Source organism: Vombatus ursinus, unplaced genomic scaffold, assembly GCF_900497805.2.
Source record: "Vombatus ursinus unplaced genomic scaffold, bare-nosed wombat genome assembly UNPS02012758.1, whole genome shotgun sequence".
NCBI classification, from domain to species: domain Eukaryota; kingdom Metazoa; phylum Chordata; class Mammalia; order Diprotodontia; family Vombatidae; genus Vombatus; species Vombatus ursinus.
In genome coordinates, this window is record NW_020952536.1 from 579724 (window position 1) to 599386 (window position 19663).

The 19663-nt window shown below is 51.8% G+C and overlaps 1 protein-coding gene across 1 annotated transcript; it reads right to left on the minus strand.

Annotated features, from left to right (window-relative positions):
* Positions 1-6495: 6495 nt before the first annotated feature.
* Positions 6496-7921, minus strand: LOC114040175 (interferon-inducible GTPase 5-like). The gene has a single exon (XM_027858188.1). The coding sequence runs from the start codon at positions 7919-7921 to the stop codon at positions 6524-6526; it is 1398 nt and encodes a 465-aa protein (XP_027713989.1). The 3' UTR covers positions 6496-6523.
* Positions 7922-19663: the final 11742 nt, after the last annotated feature.

The window sequence follows — 19663 nt, forward strand, 5'->3', positions numbered from 1 at the left end:
CACACACACACACACACACACACACACACACACACACACACACACACCAGTCTGTCCTTGGGAGCCAAGTCTAACTTCATACCCTTCCAAGGCTCTGTACATAAAGAATCAACGTTCCTTGCATTGAATTGGGGCATCTTTCCTACTCCCTGGGGAGATAAGGGGGGGGCAGAGCACAGAGGGAACTATGAGGGTTTCCCCAAGGAGGGAGGAGAGGGACTTTATCTGCAGAGACTCTGCATCAAGGGCTGGGCCAATGAGGAGAGGTCCTAGGGCACAGATGTGTGTGAGGTGCTGAGCTGACACTTGGAACCACGGTAGAATCTGGCCTGACTGCAGAGAAAGGGAAGAGGGTCCCCCAAGTCACTGCCATGACCCAGAAGGGGAAGGGGGGAGGTGTGGGCCCTGGGGAGGAGGAGCCCTGGGTAACCTCCCTATCACCTAACACTAACAAACTTCCCCCCCCAATCCTTTAAAAACAAACCACCTTCCCTAGACCTCGACGTTCCCCGGGTTATCGTCCAGTAACAACTCCCCTGTTTTACCAGCCAACTCACAGTAAACTCTCATTGATTCCACTTCTTCAACACCCCCTCTCCTCCTGGCTTTTCTAGCTCTCTTGCTCAACTGAAACTTCTCTCTCAAAGGAAGAAAGGAAGGAAACGAAGATCTATTAAGTGCCTAGGATGTGCCAGGTACTGTGCTAAGCCCAAATTTTGACTGATTGGATCCTCACAGCAACCCTAGAAGGTAGGTGCTACTATTATTCCCATTGGACAGCTGAGGAAACTGAGGCAGAGAGCTTAAATGATTTGTCTGGGGTCAGATTTGAACCCCCTAGGCTCCATCCACTGCACCACCTACCTTCAAAGCTCAGGTGGCTGCATGTGGGGGTGGGGGGGAAGGGGTCCCAGGAAAGGTGTCCTTAAGGTTTTCAGTTGAGTCTGAAAGGAATCCAGGGAGCTGCTCACTGTAGGCAGCCAGTGACTGGCTGAAAAGGGAGATGGGGTATTGTGTGCAAAGGTCCCTGAATAGCAGAGGACTCAGAGTTCACAAAAGTGGGCAAAGGCTGGAGAGGCAGGAAGGGGCCACCTTAGGAAGGGCTCCAAAAGACAAACAGAAGGATTTAACACTTGATCCCAGAAGTAACAGGGAGCCACTGAAGATTATTGTATGGAGGTGGGTGGTGGGGTGGGAGATGGAAGGCTTCCTAAGCAAAGCTACCATCCATCTTCGGCAAAGCTGCCATTTTGATAGACCTGCCCCTTAACAACTGGGTTTGGATAGTGTCGCTCCCCTGCTCAAGAACCTGCTGTGACTCCCGGCTCCTTCTGAAATAAGATACAAACTCCTCTATTTGGGGCTTTTAAAGCCTTTCATAATCTAACCTATCTTTCCAGGGTTATTTTATATTACTCCCCCTCAAGCAATGACAGATTTGTCCAGGCTTAAGCATTACTCATCTCCCTACACTCTTGGATACATAATAGGCGCTAAGAACTGTTAGTTGAAGGGGCAGCTACGTGACACAGTGAATAGAGCTCTGGCCTTGGAGTCAGGAGGACCTGAGTTCAAATCTAGCCTCAGACACTTAACACTTACTAGCTGTGTGCCCTTGGGCAAGTCACTTAACCCCAATCACCTCACCAAAAAAAACCGTTAGTTGAATTGGAGTGAATTGTTGATAATTATTGTTGAATTGTTGAATAGTAATGATAGATGTACTTCACTACTTGGAGGGTATACAATTCCATGTTGGTGGGGACTGCCTCCACCAGTACAGATAGCGACCCCCCTCTATCTCAGGAGATGGTCTTCACCCTGTGGCAAATATGGTAATGAGCTTCCAGAAGCTGGTAGACACTGGTCCTCAGGAGCCAGAGAGTCTCATCCCAGGAGTCCTTAAAGCCTTCCCAGCTGTCTAAAGGACAGAGCTTGGGTTCTACTAACAAGAAGGAATACTGAAGGTGAAGGCATCTGAGGAAACGTCTAGTGGAGAGAATATTGTGTCTACCAACATCTAACACATCATTACTATGGTAGAAAGTTATAGGATCTCATTACACTGAGGCAATCTCTGCATAGTGCATAGAGAGCTGGCCTTGGAGTTAGAAAGCTCTGGGTTTGAGTCCCACGGGCACATATGAACTGTCAATCAACCAGTGTTTATTAAGCATAATAGGGGCAGCTAGGTGGCCCAGTGGATAGAGCACCCATCTTAGAGTTAGGAAGACCAGAGTTCAAATCCAGCCTCAGACACTTCTCTGTGACCCTGGTCAAGTCACTTAAACCCTGTTTGCCTCAGTTTCCTCATCTGTAAAACAAGCCGGAAAAAGAAATGGCAAATCCCTCCAGTATCTTTGCCAAGGAAACTCCAAATGGGATCACGAAGAGTTGAACGTGACTGAAATGTCTGAACAACAACAAAAAGTGTCTGAAGCCACATTCGAATTCAGGCCTTCCTGAGAGATCCATGGCACTCCCTAGCTGACTCCCACTTACAGTGTGTGAGCAACAAGTGACTTAACCTCTCAGCGCCCTCAGGTGATTCTCACCTGAAGAACAGGTGCAGATTGATGCAGGTGAAGGGCCTTTACACACTGGGAGTTTCCTACTTGGGTGAGCTCAGATTCCATCCAGAATAATACGTCACCATAATGTTGCTATCCAAAGGCAGAACTCTCATCTTTTTGGGAAGACTGTTCCACCGAGGCAGAAACAGCTCAAGAGACTTGCCCAGGCTCACACAGACAGCATGTATCTGAACCCAGGTCTTTCCAATTCCGTGGCAAGATCGCTGTCCACTTACACGACATTGCCTGTTACTCTCATAATACCCCCTTATATTCTAATAATAGTATATGGGTGATTGGGTCAGGGCGTTCCAACTGGGAATGAGCTTGAGTGTGAAAAGAGCATGCCTAGCTCTATCATGGGTATGCTTTGAGCCCAGGAAAGTGTACAGGACAGGGAGGGCCAGGACTGGGGTTTTCCTAGTCCAGGGGTGGGGAACCTGCAGCCTTGAGGCCACATGTGGCCCTTTAGGTCCTCAAGTGCAGCCCTCCGACTGAATCCAAACTTCACAGAACAAATCCCATTAATAAAAGGATTTGTTCTATAAACCTGGGACTCAGTCAAAAGGCTGCACCTGAGGACCTAGAGGGCCACCTGTGGCCTCGACACTGCAGGTTCCCCATCACTGTCCTAGTCTGTCCCTGCCACACACATCTCTCAGCCCCCAGTAAACTGTATCCCCCCTAGAGAGCCTCAGAGATGTGATTGAGCAGAGAGACCCTTGTGAATTAGTGGGGAAAGCAGGCTGAGATTTCTCCCACACTCACATCTCGCCTGACTCACTTTCTGTGCCTTTGATCGCCCAAAATGTAATTAACGTATACCCACCGGAGCCTTCCCTACCTGAGACAGGGAGCGGGGCTTCCGGCCAGCCCAAGCTGGGCTCCTGAAGATCATGGGAAGCATATATGTGCCATGTGCTCCTGGGGCCAGTACCAGGTAGAGTGGCAAGACCCTGAGACAGCTCAGAGTCCTGGGTTCAAGTCCTGGCTCATCGTGGACAAGTTCCCTACTGCCTATTAGGTGGTTTCTTCATCAGTAAAATAAAGGAGTTGGCCTAAATGGCCTTTGAGGTCTCTCCCAACTCTGACAGTCCAACAGGTCCACCTGGATGGAAGGAAACTCGGCCCTGATCTGGCTGCTCTGGGTCTTGGACTTAAGAGACAAGAATGCCAGGGTGACCCAGCAATAGCATTTCTAGGGCCATATCCCAAATAGATCATACAAATGGGAAAAGGACCCACATGCACAAAAATATTTATGGCAGCTCTTTTGTGGTGGCCAAGAATTGGAAATTGAGAAGATGCCCATCATTTGGGGAATGGCTGAACAAGTTGTGGTATATGAATGTAATGGAATACTATTGTGCTATAAGAAATGATGAGCAGGTGGACTTCAGAAAAACCTGGAAAGACTTATATGAACTGATGCTGAGTGAAATGAGCAGAACCAGGAGAACATTGTACACAGTAATAGCCACATTGTGTGATGACTGACTTTGATAGATTTAACCCTTCTCAACAATGCAAGGATCTAAGACATCTCCAAAGGCCTCATGATGGAAAATGCTATCCACATGCAAAGAAAACCACGGGGTTTGAATGCAGATCAAAGCATACTATTTGCTATTTTTAACTCTGTTGTGTTTTGTTTCCTCTTTCTGATGGTTCCTCCTACTGGTTTTGATTCTTCTTTACAACATGACTAATGTGAAAATATGTTTAATAGGAATCCATATGTATAGCTTATATCAGATTACGTGCCATCTTGGGGAGGGAGGGAGAGAAAAATTTAAAACGCAAAAGCTTATGGAAGTAATTGTGGATAAATCAAAATAAATTTTTAAAAGAGTAAAGAGGAAAAAAATTTTTAAAAAGAATGCCAGGGTGCCAGTCCCACCTCCAAAATTCACAAGCCGTGGGTAACCTTGAGCAAGCCTACTCCCTTTTCTGGACCTGTTTCATCCTCAGTAGAGTGGAAATAGTAATCCATGTACTTCTGGGGTACAGTGGAAAGAACTATGGGGCTTGGGGTCAGTGGACTTCAGTTCAAATCCTGTCTCTGGCCAATTACTACTACTTGAGTTGACCTCAGGCATTTAAATCACTTCCCTTCTCACTGCCTCAGTTGCCTCATCTGTAAAGTGGGCAGATAGGACTAGATAGATGGCCTTGAAGGCCCCAGCCAGCTGTAGCTCTAGGATCCTATGGTCCTCTCCATGAGACCCTTACTCCCTCTGAGCCTCAGTTTCCTCATCTGTAAAATGAGGGTCTTGGGTTAGCTGGATTCTGAGGTACCTTCCAGCTCTAAATAGATGGACCCAAGCATCCTTCTCTCACAAGGCTGTAAAGTTGGCAACCTTCAGTCCTCACTCCCTTGGTGCATCTGTCCTTTTACTCCATGCTGCCTTCCATTGGTCTGGCTTCTGCATCTTAGCCTCCTTACACCTTACTGTCCTTCCATCCAGGGACACTTCATGCTCCCTGTGGTTTCTCTCCAGTTTATCCTGTCCGTAGCTCCTCTGTACAGAGCTGGGTTTGCATTGTCTCCACTGGACTGTGAGCTCTTTGAGGGTAGAGACTGTCTTTTGCCTTTCTCTGTATGGCCAGTGAGTGGCACATAGTAGGTGCTTTTTTGCTTGTTGGCTGTTGACTCTCTTCTGAGACTCACCTGGCTTAACAGACTGGGTACAAGGAAGGGCTGGAGGCTGAATCAGGTGTCAAAGGGGTGGCCACACACATACACATACTCATACCCACACGCACGTACCACACCCAACCACGGAGTAGTAAAAGGGGAGTCGAAAGATAACTCATTCTGTGTTCGCTCTTGACCTCAGCCACACCAACCGACGCAATCACCCACACAAATTACTTTCTCAATCAACCTCAAGGAATTTCCCACTCTGGATACACTCAAATCACACCAGAGGCCAGTGCCACTCTCACCTATTCAGTCACTCCCACAGAACCTCAAGACCACTGTCACATAAAGGGTCACACAGATTCATACACCTATCTCCCCCAGAAATCTTTTCTTCCCCCAGAGTTGCCCTGTGCAGGAATGGAACGTGAGAGAGGGTAGGGCCAAGCCAAGTTGGATTGGGTTGAATTGGGTTGGGTTGGGTTGAGCTGAGTAGGTGTTTTTTAGGGGCGGAAACTCATCTCTCCTTATCTTCCAATAGGTGAGTGTTGAAAGGAGAGGGGAGGCGAGGGTGATCCTGCCTTACCACCCTCCACCCTAACTCACGTTTAGCAGGGCCCTCCTTCGGCCCTGGCCCCTCTGCCTCCTCTTCCAGGACCCTGGCACCCCATCGCCCACCAACTCCATTGGCTCCCTGGCCAGACCTGTTGCTAGGGCCCATTGTAATGAGATCTGAATGCTGATTGGCCAGCTCCTCGGAGGGGGGGGGCATCTTCGAGTAAAGTGGCAGAGCGTTGGTGCGGAGCCAGGGGATTGCCATCAAAGGACCTTTCAAGGTCCAGAATGGGAAGAGAAGACTGGGGGTTAGATCCCCGCAAAGGGAGCAGTGGACACTTTCTGCAGGCTCCCCTGTTCTATGCCCTCTCATTTACACTTACTCAGTTCTCCCCCACTCATGGACCCTCCCCCGCAGAATCCTGTCTCCCCAATGCCCCTTCCCCCCAAGGATGACATGCCTATGGGCTAGGGAAGGAGAAATCAGCCCTTAAATGGGCCTCCTCCGTTCTTCCCCACCCCTACCTGTCAGACCCTTGAAGGCAGCCCCATCCCCACCCCACCCCCACCCCCCAGTTGTACCCCAGGCCGATCTGGAAGTAGTCCGAGTCTCCCAACCCACTGGTTTCTTCACGTGAATTTTTTTTTTGGTAGGGATAGGGGACAGGGGTGGGGGAATAGGAATGGGGGATGGTGGGGTGGAGCGGTCAGGAGGGGGGCGTTTATTTCGTTGGGGGAGAGGTGGCGGTCTTTATTTCTCTTCGACCGCATCTCGTTTCTTCCAGTTCTCCAGAATGTACTTGAGCAGCAGTCCAAGCTTCCGGAGGGCTGAGTTTGGAGGATCCTCCCCGCCGCCCTCGCCTGCCCCCCTCTTCTCCAACCCCGGCCCGCTGGCGACGTCGAGGCGGGCATCAGAGCCAGAGGAGGTGGCCTCCTCTTCCAGGGCTTTGATCCGGACACGCTGGGCGTCCTCGGCCATCTCATTGAGGCAGCCCTGGAGCATGGTGTAGACGGTCCCAAAGGAGATGCCACCGGCCACCAGCGTCCCGAACACGGGGATGCCCTTCTCGAAGGCCCGAGCCACACGCATGGCCCCGTCCGACGATTGGGCATACATGCGCAGCACAGCCTCTGGCGAGACCTCAGTGGCCAGGGGCGAGCGGATCACAGAGCGCAGGTCGCCAGCCTGCTTGCCCACCTGCTCGGCCAGCCTGGCCAGGGAGTCGTCATCCAGGCCAAAGCTGCGGTGGTAGCCGCGCAGGGAGCGGATCAGGAGGGCGTCGTCGTAGGCGGCTGCCAGCCCAGGCACCGGTAGGGCCTGGATGACCCCAGACACCAAGGCCGTCTTCAGCACCTGTTCCTGCAGGGCATCTTTCTTCTTCTGCAAGGCCTGCAGTGAGATGTCCGGTAGGGACAGGAGACCCGCGTGGCGGCGATGGGCCGGCAGCTCCCGCTCCCAAGTGGCCACGAGCAGAGGGAAATCATAGCGGGCCGGCGACAGATTGGACACGAGGAAGATCCGGGGGTCCTGGACGCCGGCGGCGCGGAGACGTTCCGCGCAGTGGTCTCGGATCTCCTGCAAGACAGCGCTCTCGCTGTAGCCGGATGGGCGCTGGGTGCGAGAAGCCGCAAGGTCCTCATCCACCTTGGTGCGGATAAAGTAGAATTTCTTGCCCTGGCGGAGGATCTCAGTGGCCAGCCGGGTCTCCACGGTCCCACAGCGGCGGGGTGAGACCAGGAGGAAGAAATTGTAGCGAGCGAAGTCTACTTGCTTCAGGTACTTGTCAGCCGGGCAGCCGGGCGAGCCGGCCCCTGGCAGGTCCCACAGCACGAGCTCGGGCAGCTGAGGGTGGGGGTAGGGGGTGGCCTGGGTTGTGGTCTCGATGACGCCCGTCCGGGCCGCGCCAGGGTCCTCCGCCCCGATCCCTCGAAGGGCGTTGATCAAGGAAGATTTGCCGGCCCCGGACTCACCGGTCACGCCCACCTCCAGGCGGCCGCTCTCGGCCGAGCCCAGACGCTCGCGGAGGCGGGAGGCAGCCTTGGGGATATCCCCCAGCTCGCAGGCTGTCCGAAGAGCCTCAAGCTCCTCCTTAGCCATGAGGATGGTGCTCTCCTCCTCAGGCGGGGGGGCATGTGACTTGGACGCCATTGCGCCCCTGGGGAGAGTGGGGGGGAGTGGGGGAGTCTCGATGCGTGTGCTCCTTGGGGTAGGGGGCAAGCTGCTCACACCACCTAGGCCCTAAGACCAAGCCAGACAGAGAGATGCGGGTGGGGAGGAGAGGGGACAAAGAAACAAGAGACAGACAGTTAGCTGTCAAGGCAGCCCATCCCAATAGCCCCTGCAAACTGCCTGCCCCCTCCCATTACCTAGGCCGCAGGATACAGCCTCGGAAGCCCCAGACTGGGAGTGAGGAACACCTGTGGATTGCTGGGTCCTTGCCTCGCACCTGACCCAACCCCTTGGGCAAGGATCCTGACCCCTTTCTAGACCGACTGTCGAACGAGGAGGTTCGCCTCAATGGTCCTGAAAGGCCTCCCAGCTCTGACATTTTCTGACTCTGTGACTGTTTCCCTCCTCTCTCCTCCACACCCCACCCCACCCCACCCCACTATACTTCAGTCTGTTTTTTACTAATACAGTGTGATGGTACCTCCTTATGCTTAGGTTTTCTGAAAGCTTTTCCCCATCCTCATCTCATTCAAGCTTCCTAACATCTTTGTGAGGGAAGCAGGGGTTCTTATCCCCATTGCATCGACAGGTAAAGTAAGGCCCAGAGTAGCAAAGCGACTTACTTGCCCAAGGTCACATAGCAAATTAGTAGGAGAGCTGGCCCCAGACTTAAGACCGGGGAAGGGCGGTGAGGATCAACTTCATCCAGTCTCCTCATTTTACAGGGAAGGAAACTGAGGCCACATCAGGAGGTGGAGGTTACTTTTGACTCCAAATCTGCAGTCTTTCCTCTCCCCTCCACAGCCTCTCTTTTAGGTCATAGGACATTTAGACCTAGAAGGGACCTTTGTCTTAACCCAACGTGGCACCAGTGATAGGATATGTGGAGTTGGAGGCACCAGACCCATGGCTTCCGACAACCTCATCCTCTGGGCCTCAGTTTCCTTCTCTGTAAAATGCTGGGGGTCAGACTAAGGTCCCTTCCAGCCCTAGAGGACTATGAGCCCGTGGTCCTGCCTCTCAGTTTCATCCTTCATTACCAAGGGGAGGAAGGGCTCCCTGAGATGGTCCACCCACTGGATCTCCCCATCCTAAACTAGTCCTCTCTTTCTGAGTCCCCTTTCATTTTTCTCTTTTCTGTCCTATCTTGGGGTCCCAAGGAGGGAGAGGAACAGAGGATCTGAGGTGGGATGAGGTATTATATAAACAGTAGAATGTGGAGAAACTGGGGAAATCAGACTCATTTCTCCCCTGTAAGTACAGGGTACATGAGTGACAGAGCCTGTCAGAGTCTATGGGAAAACTAGGGAATTAGGTCCACGCCCCATTCCTCCTCTCTACCTGCAACAGACACATAGAGAGACTTCCTCCCTTCAGCCCCATGGATTGTGCAGGTTCGTTTGTTTGTTTGTTTGTTTTTTTAGTGTGACTGTAATCTATATGGAAATTAAGGAATGGGACCCCCAATCCCAGGACCTCTTTTCCCCTCCTCTGGTCCATGGAGACATAGAGACCCTGGAAGGTGTCCAAGCAGCAAGCTACAGGTCCCTAGGGCAGTCGGTAGAATTCTACCATTTCTCTTCTCTGCACCCCTCACATCCCCTGTTCATCTGAGATCCTTCAGGGGCAGAGCCTGGAAAATTGGGCCCATTACCCCCCAACCCCAGCACAGCTACCACCTTCCCTCCTTCCCTCTTCACCATGAAAAGTTCTGAATGTTCTTAAGTAAACAGTCCATAGTGCCCATGAGACAAGATACCCTGAATTGCTGCATCTGGATCTAGCCTTCCACAAAGAGCTCTGGGGTATTCAGGTGGTAACCTCACAGGAGCCCCTTCCCACACTCCAAGCCCATCTTCCCCATGACCTCTTGGGAAGGTCTGGGATATTTGAATAGAGAGATATAGGGAAAAAGAGGGGATTAGGCTGAAATCCCCCACACCTGGGGTTTCTCCTCCTCTTTGGGCAGGGTCTGGGGTATTTGAGCATCAGACCATAACAGCAAGATTCTGTAAAAGAAACTGGGGAGAATCCATGCAGCCTTGACCATAGCCCCCAGATTTCTCCTCCTCTCGCTTGCGTGAAGGGTCTAGGGTCTCTGAGACACCTAGCACAGGCTCAAAATGGAGCTTAGCCTGGGCAGATGAGCCCAGATTGACTCTGTCCCCAAATGCAAACAATCCTCTTAGCCTGAGTAACCAAGGGGCAGACTCTGGGGATTCATCAAGGCTAGACAGAATTGGGCTCCTTCTCTTTGGCCCTGAACAGACTTTTCCTCTCCTCCCAAGGTTTCAGGGTCTGATGGATAACTGAAGGAATTAGTAGTGTAGCCCCTTCTGCTTAAACCCAGGGCTCCCTCCTCCTCTCTATTCTGTGACTGGTTCTGGGTATCTGAGCTAAAGACTATGGGGGTCCAAAGGGCAACCAGGGAACTGGACCTAGATTCTATGTACCCAGGACTTCTCTTCCCTTCTTCCCTATGGATTGCCCTGATCTCACCCACAATGGGTACCATTCCCCCCAAAATCAACTCACATTCGCAGAGGAATTTCCCGCACCCCTCAGACTCTCCCCGCCCACAGGGTCTCTCCCTGTTTGCCTGGGTTCATACCCCGTTTCTAGGGGCCATTATAACAGGGGCTAGGAGCTGATTGGCTGGCCCCGCCCAGCCGCCAGGCCAACAATGCCCACTGGGGTGACCTCATGAGTGGACCCTGAGGGGGAGGGAGGTGAAGGGAGAGATGGGCTCCCCCATTGATCAAGTGATTATTGGCCCCTGGTTCTTTCAGCAAACATTTATTGAATTCCCACTGTGCACAGGGATCCCATAGGGAAATGGAAAACTGAAGTAAATAAGACACAGCCTCTTTGTATTTAGGAAGTTTACAGTCTAGGAGAACCCATGGCCTAGTAGAGTCAGTCCCATACATGAATATCTGTCTGTCTTCTTTTCTTTGGCTCTCTCTCTCCTTCTCTCTCCCCCTTTCTCTCTCCTCTCTACTATCTCTCCCTCCTTCCTCTTTCTGTCTCTTTCTATCTCAGTCTCTCTGTCTCTCTCTTCTCCCTTCCCCCCCTCCTTCTTCCTCTTTCTTTCTCTCTCTCTCTGTCTTTGTGTGTGTCTGTTTGTCTGTCTGTCTGTCTCTCTCTCTCTCCAACCCCCTTCTCTCCCTCTGCCTCTTCTAACAACATCAGCCTGGGTGGTCTTTGCCACATCTCTTCCCTTCTCTGGCCCTTGCTTTCTCAACTGTTGAATGCAGATGATTGGACCACCACTGGAAGTTTAGAATTGTTGAACCCTTAGAGGTCGTGAGCCCAACACCCTCATTTGACAGACAAGAGAACTGAAGCCTAGAGAGGTTAAGTGCAAGGTCACAGAGCTAGGAAGTAGGGGGGTGATGGGGGAGGAACCAACATAGAATTTGAATCCGGTCCCCTGACTCCAAAGCCCTGCCTTGATTCTGTGTCTGCATACAGTGCATGTGTTGTCTTGAGCAGCTCGAGGAGGAGAGCTCTCTGTCAGATTTCCTGGAACAGGAGGCAGGGTGCACGAGGTGTAGTCGTGGGCCCTAGCAGCCCAGCAGCTCAGCCTATGCCAATTTGCCATTTTTTTTTTATTTGGGCTGGTCTGCTCCTCCTTAGGCAGCCTGGTAGTTCTCCACCACCAAGTTCTGCACATAAAATGGACTCTGTCTAGCCCAAGTGCGGCTCAGGGCTCCTCAACTCCAAGGCTCCCCTAGCTGCCTCCTCCTCTCCAGCAGCAGCACCCGTGGGCAGGCCTCATCACCTCAGTCTTCAAGGTGGGTGTTAAAAGCCAAGGTAAGGCTGGGAGACGTCCCCCCTGGGGACTGAGGGATTCCCAGAGGAGCTGAGGACCCAACTTAGGTGTTAAAGGACAAGATGAGCATGGGAGAGAATACAAGAAAAGACATCGAACGTTTGGGGAAATGAGCTAATCTATAATTTGTTGTTGACTGTTGTGGGGCAGGTTCTGGGGTTTCTGAGGCCCAAGGGGTCCTCTGGGCTGGGCTTTGTCCGAGGAGGCTCCCTGGAGGAATCCAGACTTGGGGTGGGCTCCCATTGTCAGAGAGAAGAAAGGTTCTCCCTGCTTTGGCTGGAGAAGATGAGTGGGAAACCCAGCAGAATGGGGGTGGACTCAGGTGAGCCAAGCGGCCATCCACACCCCCAACAGGGCTGGGAAAAGGGCCCCGCAGACAGAGCAAGTGGCACTATTGTGCCTGCCCGTCACAGCCTGACTGATGGAGTTGCAGTTTAGCTTCCCGATGAGCTCGAGGTATAGACCGAGGGTGTGGTTCTCAGGCAGGTGGCACAGCTCCTCAGAGCCACACCCTTGAACGGTGACATTCGGACCCCCTGGGGAAAGGATGAATCCAGGGAAGCTTTGGAGCCCCGTCGCCACCGTTCCCAGAGGTCAGAAAATGGCCCCTCTCCCCACGAAGGCAGCCTCAGAACCCAGACCCCAGAACACCAGAGCTGGGCAGGTGGGACCCAAAAAGTCTGGTCCCTTCATTTTAAAGATGGGCAGACTGGGACCCACTTGCCTAAAGGCCACAGAGAATGAGCAGCTCCCGGCTTCCCACACCCATCCCCATTACCTCCAAGCAGAGTCACGTTCACGCTAAAACAGGAGGCCTGTCTGCCCTTGATGGCAGCGCAGGTATAAGATTTCATCACAAGAGGCTTAATACGGGGAAAAGATGGGACACAGGACATCACTGGGTCTACCCGTGGGCAGGGCCGCTGAGGAGTCCGGGGAAGAGGAAGTGAGAGGGTCACTCGAGGCCCCTAGGGTTGGTCTCTGCCTTCGATGCTCTCAGAGCCCCTTACGCTCCACACGCCCACTGGAGGATGGTGCTCATGGGCATTTGGGTCCAGAGAGTGGCACAAGACAGTGAGGGGGTTGTCTCCCAAGCCTGCCCTCCCTGCCCCAGCACTCCCCTCACCCACGGCCTGTCTGGTGATGCACCTGCCCCGGGGGGCTCACTGCAGTTACCACCGCTGCAACAGGTGACATTGACCCAAAGGCCCTGATGGTATCCGCTGGACAGGCTGTAGACCCGAGGCTGGCAATCCTCAGGTGCCACACAGGAGCCATTCCTTCTGGAGACAAACTGGTCCTTCCTTTGACCTTGGTGGGAGAACAGGCAAAGAGGACAGAACTCAGGCCCCACTAGGAGAAAGAAGGCGTCACCCAGCAGATGCTGCTGCCTCACCCTTGGCAGCTTCCTCTTCTTCCTCTCAGCCCTGGCTGTCCGTGGCCTTGGCGGCTCATTCTGGGGAAATGTCTCCTGGGCCAGGAAACAGGTGCGTGCACCGCCTCTGGGCAGAGACAGTCCTCGGCTTAGAGGGTCTGGTTCTTTCTCCCACTCTGTTTCCCTCTATCTTTTTTTTTTTTTATGTGAAGCGATTGGGGTTAAGTGACTTGCCCAGGGTCACACAGCTAGTGTCAAGTGTCTGAGGCCAGATTTGAACTCAGGTTCTCCTGACTCCAAGGCTGGAGCTCTACCCCCTGTGCCGCCCTTCCCTCCGCTATCTTTCCTGTCTGTGTGTCTCTGTATCTCTAGGATCACAAGACTTAGAGCAGGGAAGGACTTCAGAAGGCATCTAATCAAACTGTTTTACAGATGAGGAAACTGACACCCAAAGATGAAAAAGTCACTTGTTCGTATTTACCAAGCGCATGTTGGGGATAGAGCTCAGACTTGACCTCAGTTCCCCTGGGACCTGAGTCAGGGGCACAACCCTGGGGAATTCCAGGGGGCTCCAGGTCCTGTGCTCACACGCTCTACAAAAGAGAGGGCCACTGCTAAACAGAAAAGAAAACGGGCCCAGAGCCTCCCCTAAGGTCACACAGAAGTTGAATTTAAGATTTGAGACTCCATGTTCCTTGCTCTTTTCTCCGTACTACCATCTCTGTCTCCTTTTCCCCATCTGCCTCTGCCCTCCTCTGTCCCCCTTTCTATCCCTCTCTTTCTCTCTCCCTCCCTCTCTCTCTGTGTCTCTCCTGCTCCTTTAACAGATGTGTAACTTTCTGTCTCTCCCCATCTGCTTTTGTCTCTCTTTTGTCCTGTATCCGTCTTTGGCTCTCCCTTTCTGGCTCTTTCTCCCTGTCTCTCCTTTTCTGCCTTTCTCCGTCCGTCTCTGCCTCTGTCCCTGTCTCTCCAGGTCTTTGAAGGTGGACGGGACTCTCTTCAGGGGCCAGAGGGGGTCAAAGAAGCAGACCACCCCTGGCTTCAGCAGGTGGGAGACACCGCCAGCAGTGGGGAGTGGGAAGATGAGCCTGAAATCAATTCTTCGTTCCCTCCCCTCCATGTCCCGAGGACTGGCTTTTGCTGGTAAGGAGCAGCCCCAGCTTACCTCTCCTCCTGCAGGACGGTCCAGCCCAGGATTCTCCCCTGGGTGGGGGGATGTGTTTGTGTGTCCCCCCAAGAGAGCTCAGAGGGGCAGCTTTGGTCACTCACCTAGAACCTCCACGGTGCTAAGGCAGGTATCCTTCCCAGCAGGGCAGAGATAGACTTTGCAGGGTCCAGAGTCTGGGCAGGAGTAGCAGCTGGTGCACTCAGGCTCAGATGTGGACTCAGGGACGGTAGTGGGTTCTGCAGGGGGAGAAACAGGGCTTGGAGGGGGACAGGGAGGGGTCTCTACCTAAGAGTGTTCCTCCAGAGCTTCCAGTTAGGGTCCAGTTCAGAGTCGGGGGTCAGTGGTTGGGACCACACAGAGGAAAGCTCCAAAGTCTTACGGAGGAGGGAAACTGAGGCCCAGAGACGGGAAGGAGCCAGCCCAACTTCATGTAGCCACTTTAGTTCTAGGGTCAGAGGATTTAGAGCTAGTAAAATACTCAGAGACAGAATCTAGTCCAGGAGTTCTTAACACAGGGTTCAAGAACTTAAATGGGAAAAAAAATTACATCTTGAAAATTTAGCATTTCCTTCAATTATTTAAAAAGACGATTCTGGGGGCAGTTAGGTGGTGCAGTGAATAGAACTCTGGCCTTGGAGTCAGGAGGACCTGAGTTCAAATCAGGCCTCAGACACTTAACACTTACTAGCTGTGTGACCTTGGACAAGTCACTTAACCCTGATCGCCTCACCAAAAAGAAAAAAAAAAAAGATGATTCTGAGAAGAGGTCCCTAGGCTTCCACAGACTGTCCAAGGAGTGCATGACACAAAAAGGGAAAGAATCCCTGATCTAATCCAGTCCACCCCATTTTGCAGAGGAGGAAACTGAGGCTCAGAGAAGGGAGTGGCTTTCCCAGAATCCTACACCAATAGGAGAGTAGGATTTTAAGCTGGAATGGACCTGAGAGGTCACCACAGCCATCGCATTCAGTTTACAGAGGAGCCTCACAAGGCCGAGAAATTTCTGAACCGCGGACCCAAAGTCACAGAGTAGCCAAGCTAGCAACAGAACCCAATTCTCTTGGTTCAAACTCAGTGCTATCATTTTGGGCCAAGGTAGAGGGTAAAGTGGGGGTGGGGAGGTCCAGTGGGAAATAGAAGGTGTGTTGGGCAGAGGGAGCTGGGCTAGAGCTCGGAAGGAAAGAATGCCCAGGGTATAACCATGGGAGAAAAGACATAGGGTGATCATGACAGGGAGAATCTGGGTGTTGGAGGAGGGGAGCAAGAGAACCCTCATTTTCTGGAGGAAATTGAAACTCAGAGAGTTCAGTCACACCCACAGATTTGTCATAGAATTCTTAAGATCATAGAAGGTCAGAGCTGGAAAGCCCCCTTAGAAATCATTGTGGCCAATGTGGTCAACTGAGACCCAGGGAGAAGCACTGAGGTGCCCAAAATCACATCTCAAGTCCAGGGTGGAGCTGGGACATGGACCCAAAGTTTCCAGGGCTGAGTAAGGGAGGACCCACAAACAGAAGGGAAGGCAGACATCTCACCACCACAAGAACCCATCTACTCACAACCAGGGGTAACCGTACACACAGGAACCCAAGAACCAAGAGGAGCATTGTGACCAAGGACAGGAGGGTGCAGGAGGAAGATCAGGACAGAGGACTTTGAGTCCTTTTATCCTGGCACTAGGGCTGGGTAAGACCGAAGAGCAAACAACCAGTGGAGATAAGGAGCTACATCCACCCAGACCAACTAACCCCTTAGATTCCAAGAAGACTCCAGCCCCTTCTCCAGGCACCCCAACCCAAGGACCCAGCTTACGACAGGGTCTAAGCCCATATTTGCATGGCGGCTGGATAACTTTGGACACGTCCATTCTCTTCTCTCTGGGCCTCGTTTTCCATAAGATCATAGATTCAGAGCCGAAAGGGACCTTAGAGGCTGTGAAATCTAATGCCCTCATTTCACAGGTGAGGTTAGGCGATAAATCTAGGGTCTCATACCTGAGACAGCATTTGAACTCGGATCTTTCTGCGCCTAAGCCCCATGTTCTGTCCACTAGTTTCTGGGCCACCCAGCTTCTTTCTTTGGAAAATAAAGGGGGTAATTAATTACAAAGATTTTGTTTTTCTTTTTTTTCTGAGGGATGGGGTGGGGCATGAGGGCAAAAAAACTAAATGATAACTGAAAAAAAATTAATAACTAAAAATAAAATATAATAAAGGAGGTCAGACTAGATGGTCTCTAAGAACTTTTCTAGCTCTGAATCCTATGATTCTATAAAAGATAGATGGTACATTGGGGTAGATTTGTCTTCTCTGGACCTTACTGCACCCTTAAAGTTAAGAGACTGGTCTAGATCAGGGGTGAGGAACCCGCAGCCTCAAGGCCACGTGTGGCCTTCTAAGTCCTCAAGTGTGGCCCTTTGACTGAATCCAAACTTCACAGAACAAATCCCCTTCATAAAAGGATTTGTTCTGTAAAACCTGGACTAAGTTAAAAGGACGCACCTGAGGACCTAGAGGGCCACATGTGGCCTTACTGCAGGTTCTCCACCCGTGTTAGATCAATCAGCGGTTCTTAACCTGAGGGGGAGGTCGGATGGACTTGTTTCTTTAATATTTCGGTAATTGCATCTCAGTATAATTGGTTTCCTTCGTAATTCTATGCATTTTATTTTGTGCATTTAAAAAACCTTCTGATAAGGGTCTATAGGCTTCACCCAACTGCCATTAAGGTCCATGATACAAAAAAAGACGGTGACATATTCCTGATGGAAATGGTCTTCAAGCTAAGCACTTCCTCCTACGACATTCTGTGTTCTGTGTAGCAGTAATGAAAGGCAGGCCGGCCACGAGCATTTATTAAGTGCTCTCTGTGTGCCAAGTGGTGGGCATAGAAATACAAGCAAGGAAGGATCTCTATAATCAATCAGTCAAATAGCCAACAAGTTCCCATTCCATATTTGGTTTGGGTGTTTAGGCTGGGGGCAAGGAAGCCTTGTATCCCCTGCTTAGGGACCAGGAGGAAACACCCAACCTACTCCACATCTTCAGTCTCAGCTAAAAGTCCCTGCAACATTAGAGGGTTGGAAAAGGCCATCTCAGCTCCTGTGTTCTGTGTTTTTCGATTAGTCAGCCCTTTGGGGTAGATACCACAGGTAGTGAGGGGCTTTTTTTTCCCTAGAAAGCTATTGAAAAACAGGTTTGTGTGAGAATAGGAAGGGAAGGAGGGGGCCCTGATGGGAGAAGGAAGTGAGGAGAGGGGTGGTCTGACACTCTGCCATAACATGGATTGGGTGTTCACACCTTAGAAGTGGTTGAAGGGATGAGGGCCCTGGGCTGGAGGCCACTTTGTTTCAGCACTGGGGATTTGGGGGTAGAGAGTGAAGAATGGGGCTACTCTCCCAGCTCAGCCAAATCCTCCCTGTGTGACCCGGGTTTAGGCCTCTGCTCTTCCCTGGACCTCCATTTTCCTTTCTGTGAAATGAGAGCTGAGGGGGGTATCTGGGCACTGGGGGAAAGCCCAGGGCCAGGTTCCGCATGACCATGCCCCAGTTCTTCCTGCCGCCCTAGGCCAGCCCAATCCTGGACCTGCCAGATGGCGTTAGAGCCCTGGGAGGGGGTAAGAACACTTGGCCTATTTCTAGCTTCAGCTCTGCGGCTGATCTATTCACTTCGTGACCTTAAGAAGACTCAGTTTTCCCTGGCCTGGGGGAGGGAGAGAACATGGTGGGACGTAGACAAAAATCTGGGCCAATCTGCTCGTGCCTTGCCCCTCTAGTCTCTGTTTTCAGGCCCCCTGGCACTAAGCCCCACTTACAAAGACCCCTTCCCTTGAGACCTGGACTCCCAGTGACTTTGTTCTTTGAGACCATGAATCTACCCACAATCTCAAAGACCCCAGGAAGGCCTGGGGCATGGATCCCTGTCTCAGAGCCCACTTGCTTGGTCCTTCTGCTGTGGTGAGGAACCCTCCCTGGGCACTGAACCACATAAGACAGGCAGGGAATAGTAAAAAAAAAAAAAAATTATGCTTTTTTTTTTTTTTTGAGGCAATTGAGGTTAAATGATTTGTGCAGGGTCACACAGCTAGTAAGTGTCTGAGGTCAGAATTTGAACTCAACTCCTCCTGACTCCAGGGCCAGTGCACTATCCACTGAACCACCTAGTTGCCCCCTGAGATTGAACTCATTGACATCTAGGGACCCTTCCAGATCTGTAGCCTATGACTGACTGATTCCTTTACCCACAGGAGCGGGGAACCTGTGACCCTGAGGCCCTCTAGGTCCTCAGGTTCAACCCTTTGACTGAATCCAAACTTCACAGAACAAATCCCCTTAATAAAAGGATTTGTTTGGTGAAACTCAGACTCAATCAAAAGGCGATAGCCAAGAACCTAGAAGGCCACATATGGCCTCGAGGCTGCAGGTGTTCCCCCCCCCCCCGAACCTAAAGCTGCAGGATATTGGAGCCAGCACCCTAGAGACTGTCCAGCTCAACACCATCCACCCACCTGCCACTTAGTGGAAGCCCATTGAAGAATTCGTCCAAGGTCCCAGAGAAACCTAGGACAGAGCCCAGCCTGGACTCCCAGACTCTCGATGCCATAGGCCAGGCCTACACCTCCCCCCACAGGGAACAGTCTACAGGTGTACAGCCTCCCTCCCCCCACAGGGAACAGTCTACAGGTGTACAGCCTCCCTCCCCCCACGGGGGACAGTCTACAGGTGTACAGCCTCCCTCCCCCCACAGGGAACAGTCTACAGGTGTACAGCCTCCCTTCCCTCACAGGGAACAGTTTACAGGTTAACAGGAGATGGTGAAGCTCAGTGAAGAGATGGAGTTATGGGGGGATTTCAATAAGAGGAAGAAGGCAAGGAGAGGTAGGTGTCACTAAGCCCCTCCCCTGGGTGCAGGAGGCGCTTTCAGCACCAATCCGAAAGAAAGTTCTCAGGGAAAAGGGCTCAGAGGAGCCGGGACCTCAGTGCCAGTCAACAAGCATTATTAAGCTCCTACTATGTGCCAGACACTGGGGGCAAGGAGCTGAGACTACAAAGACAAAACCAAACTGGGCCCTGCCCTCAGGGAGCTTACATTCTACTTGGGGGAAAATGAGAGAACACTTAACTCTTGTCAAGAAAGACTTTACAGAGGAAGGTCAGAATTCTGAGCAGCAAAGATGAGAAGGAAGAGCATACTAGGAAGGAAAGATAGTTTGTGCCTGGAGCAGATACACTTGGGAGTTCCAAAAACACATTCAATTTGTCTGGAATGCCAAGGACCTAAAGGGGAGTGGACGGGACCCAAAGCCTGGTGGGTTAAATGCAGATTGTCAGGGGCCCTAAACGCC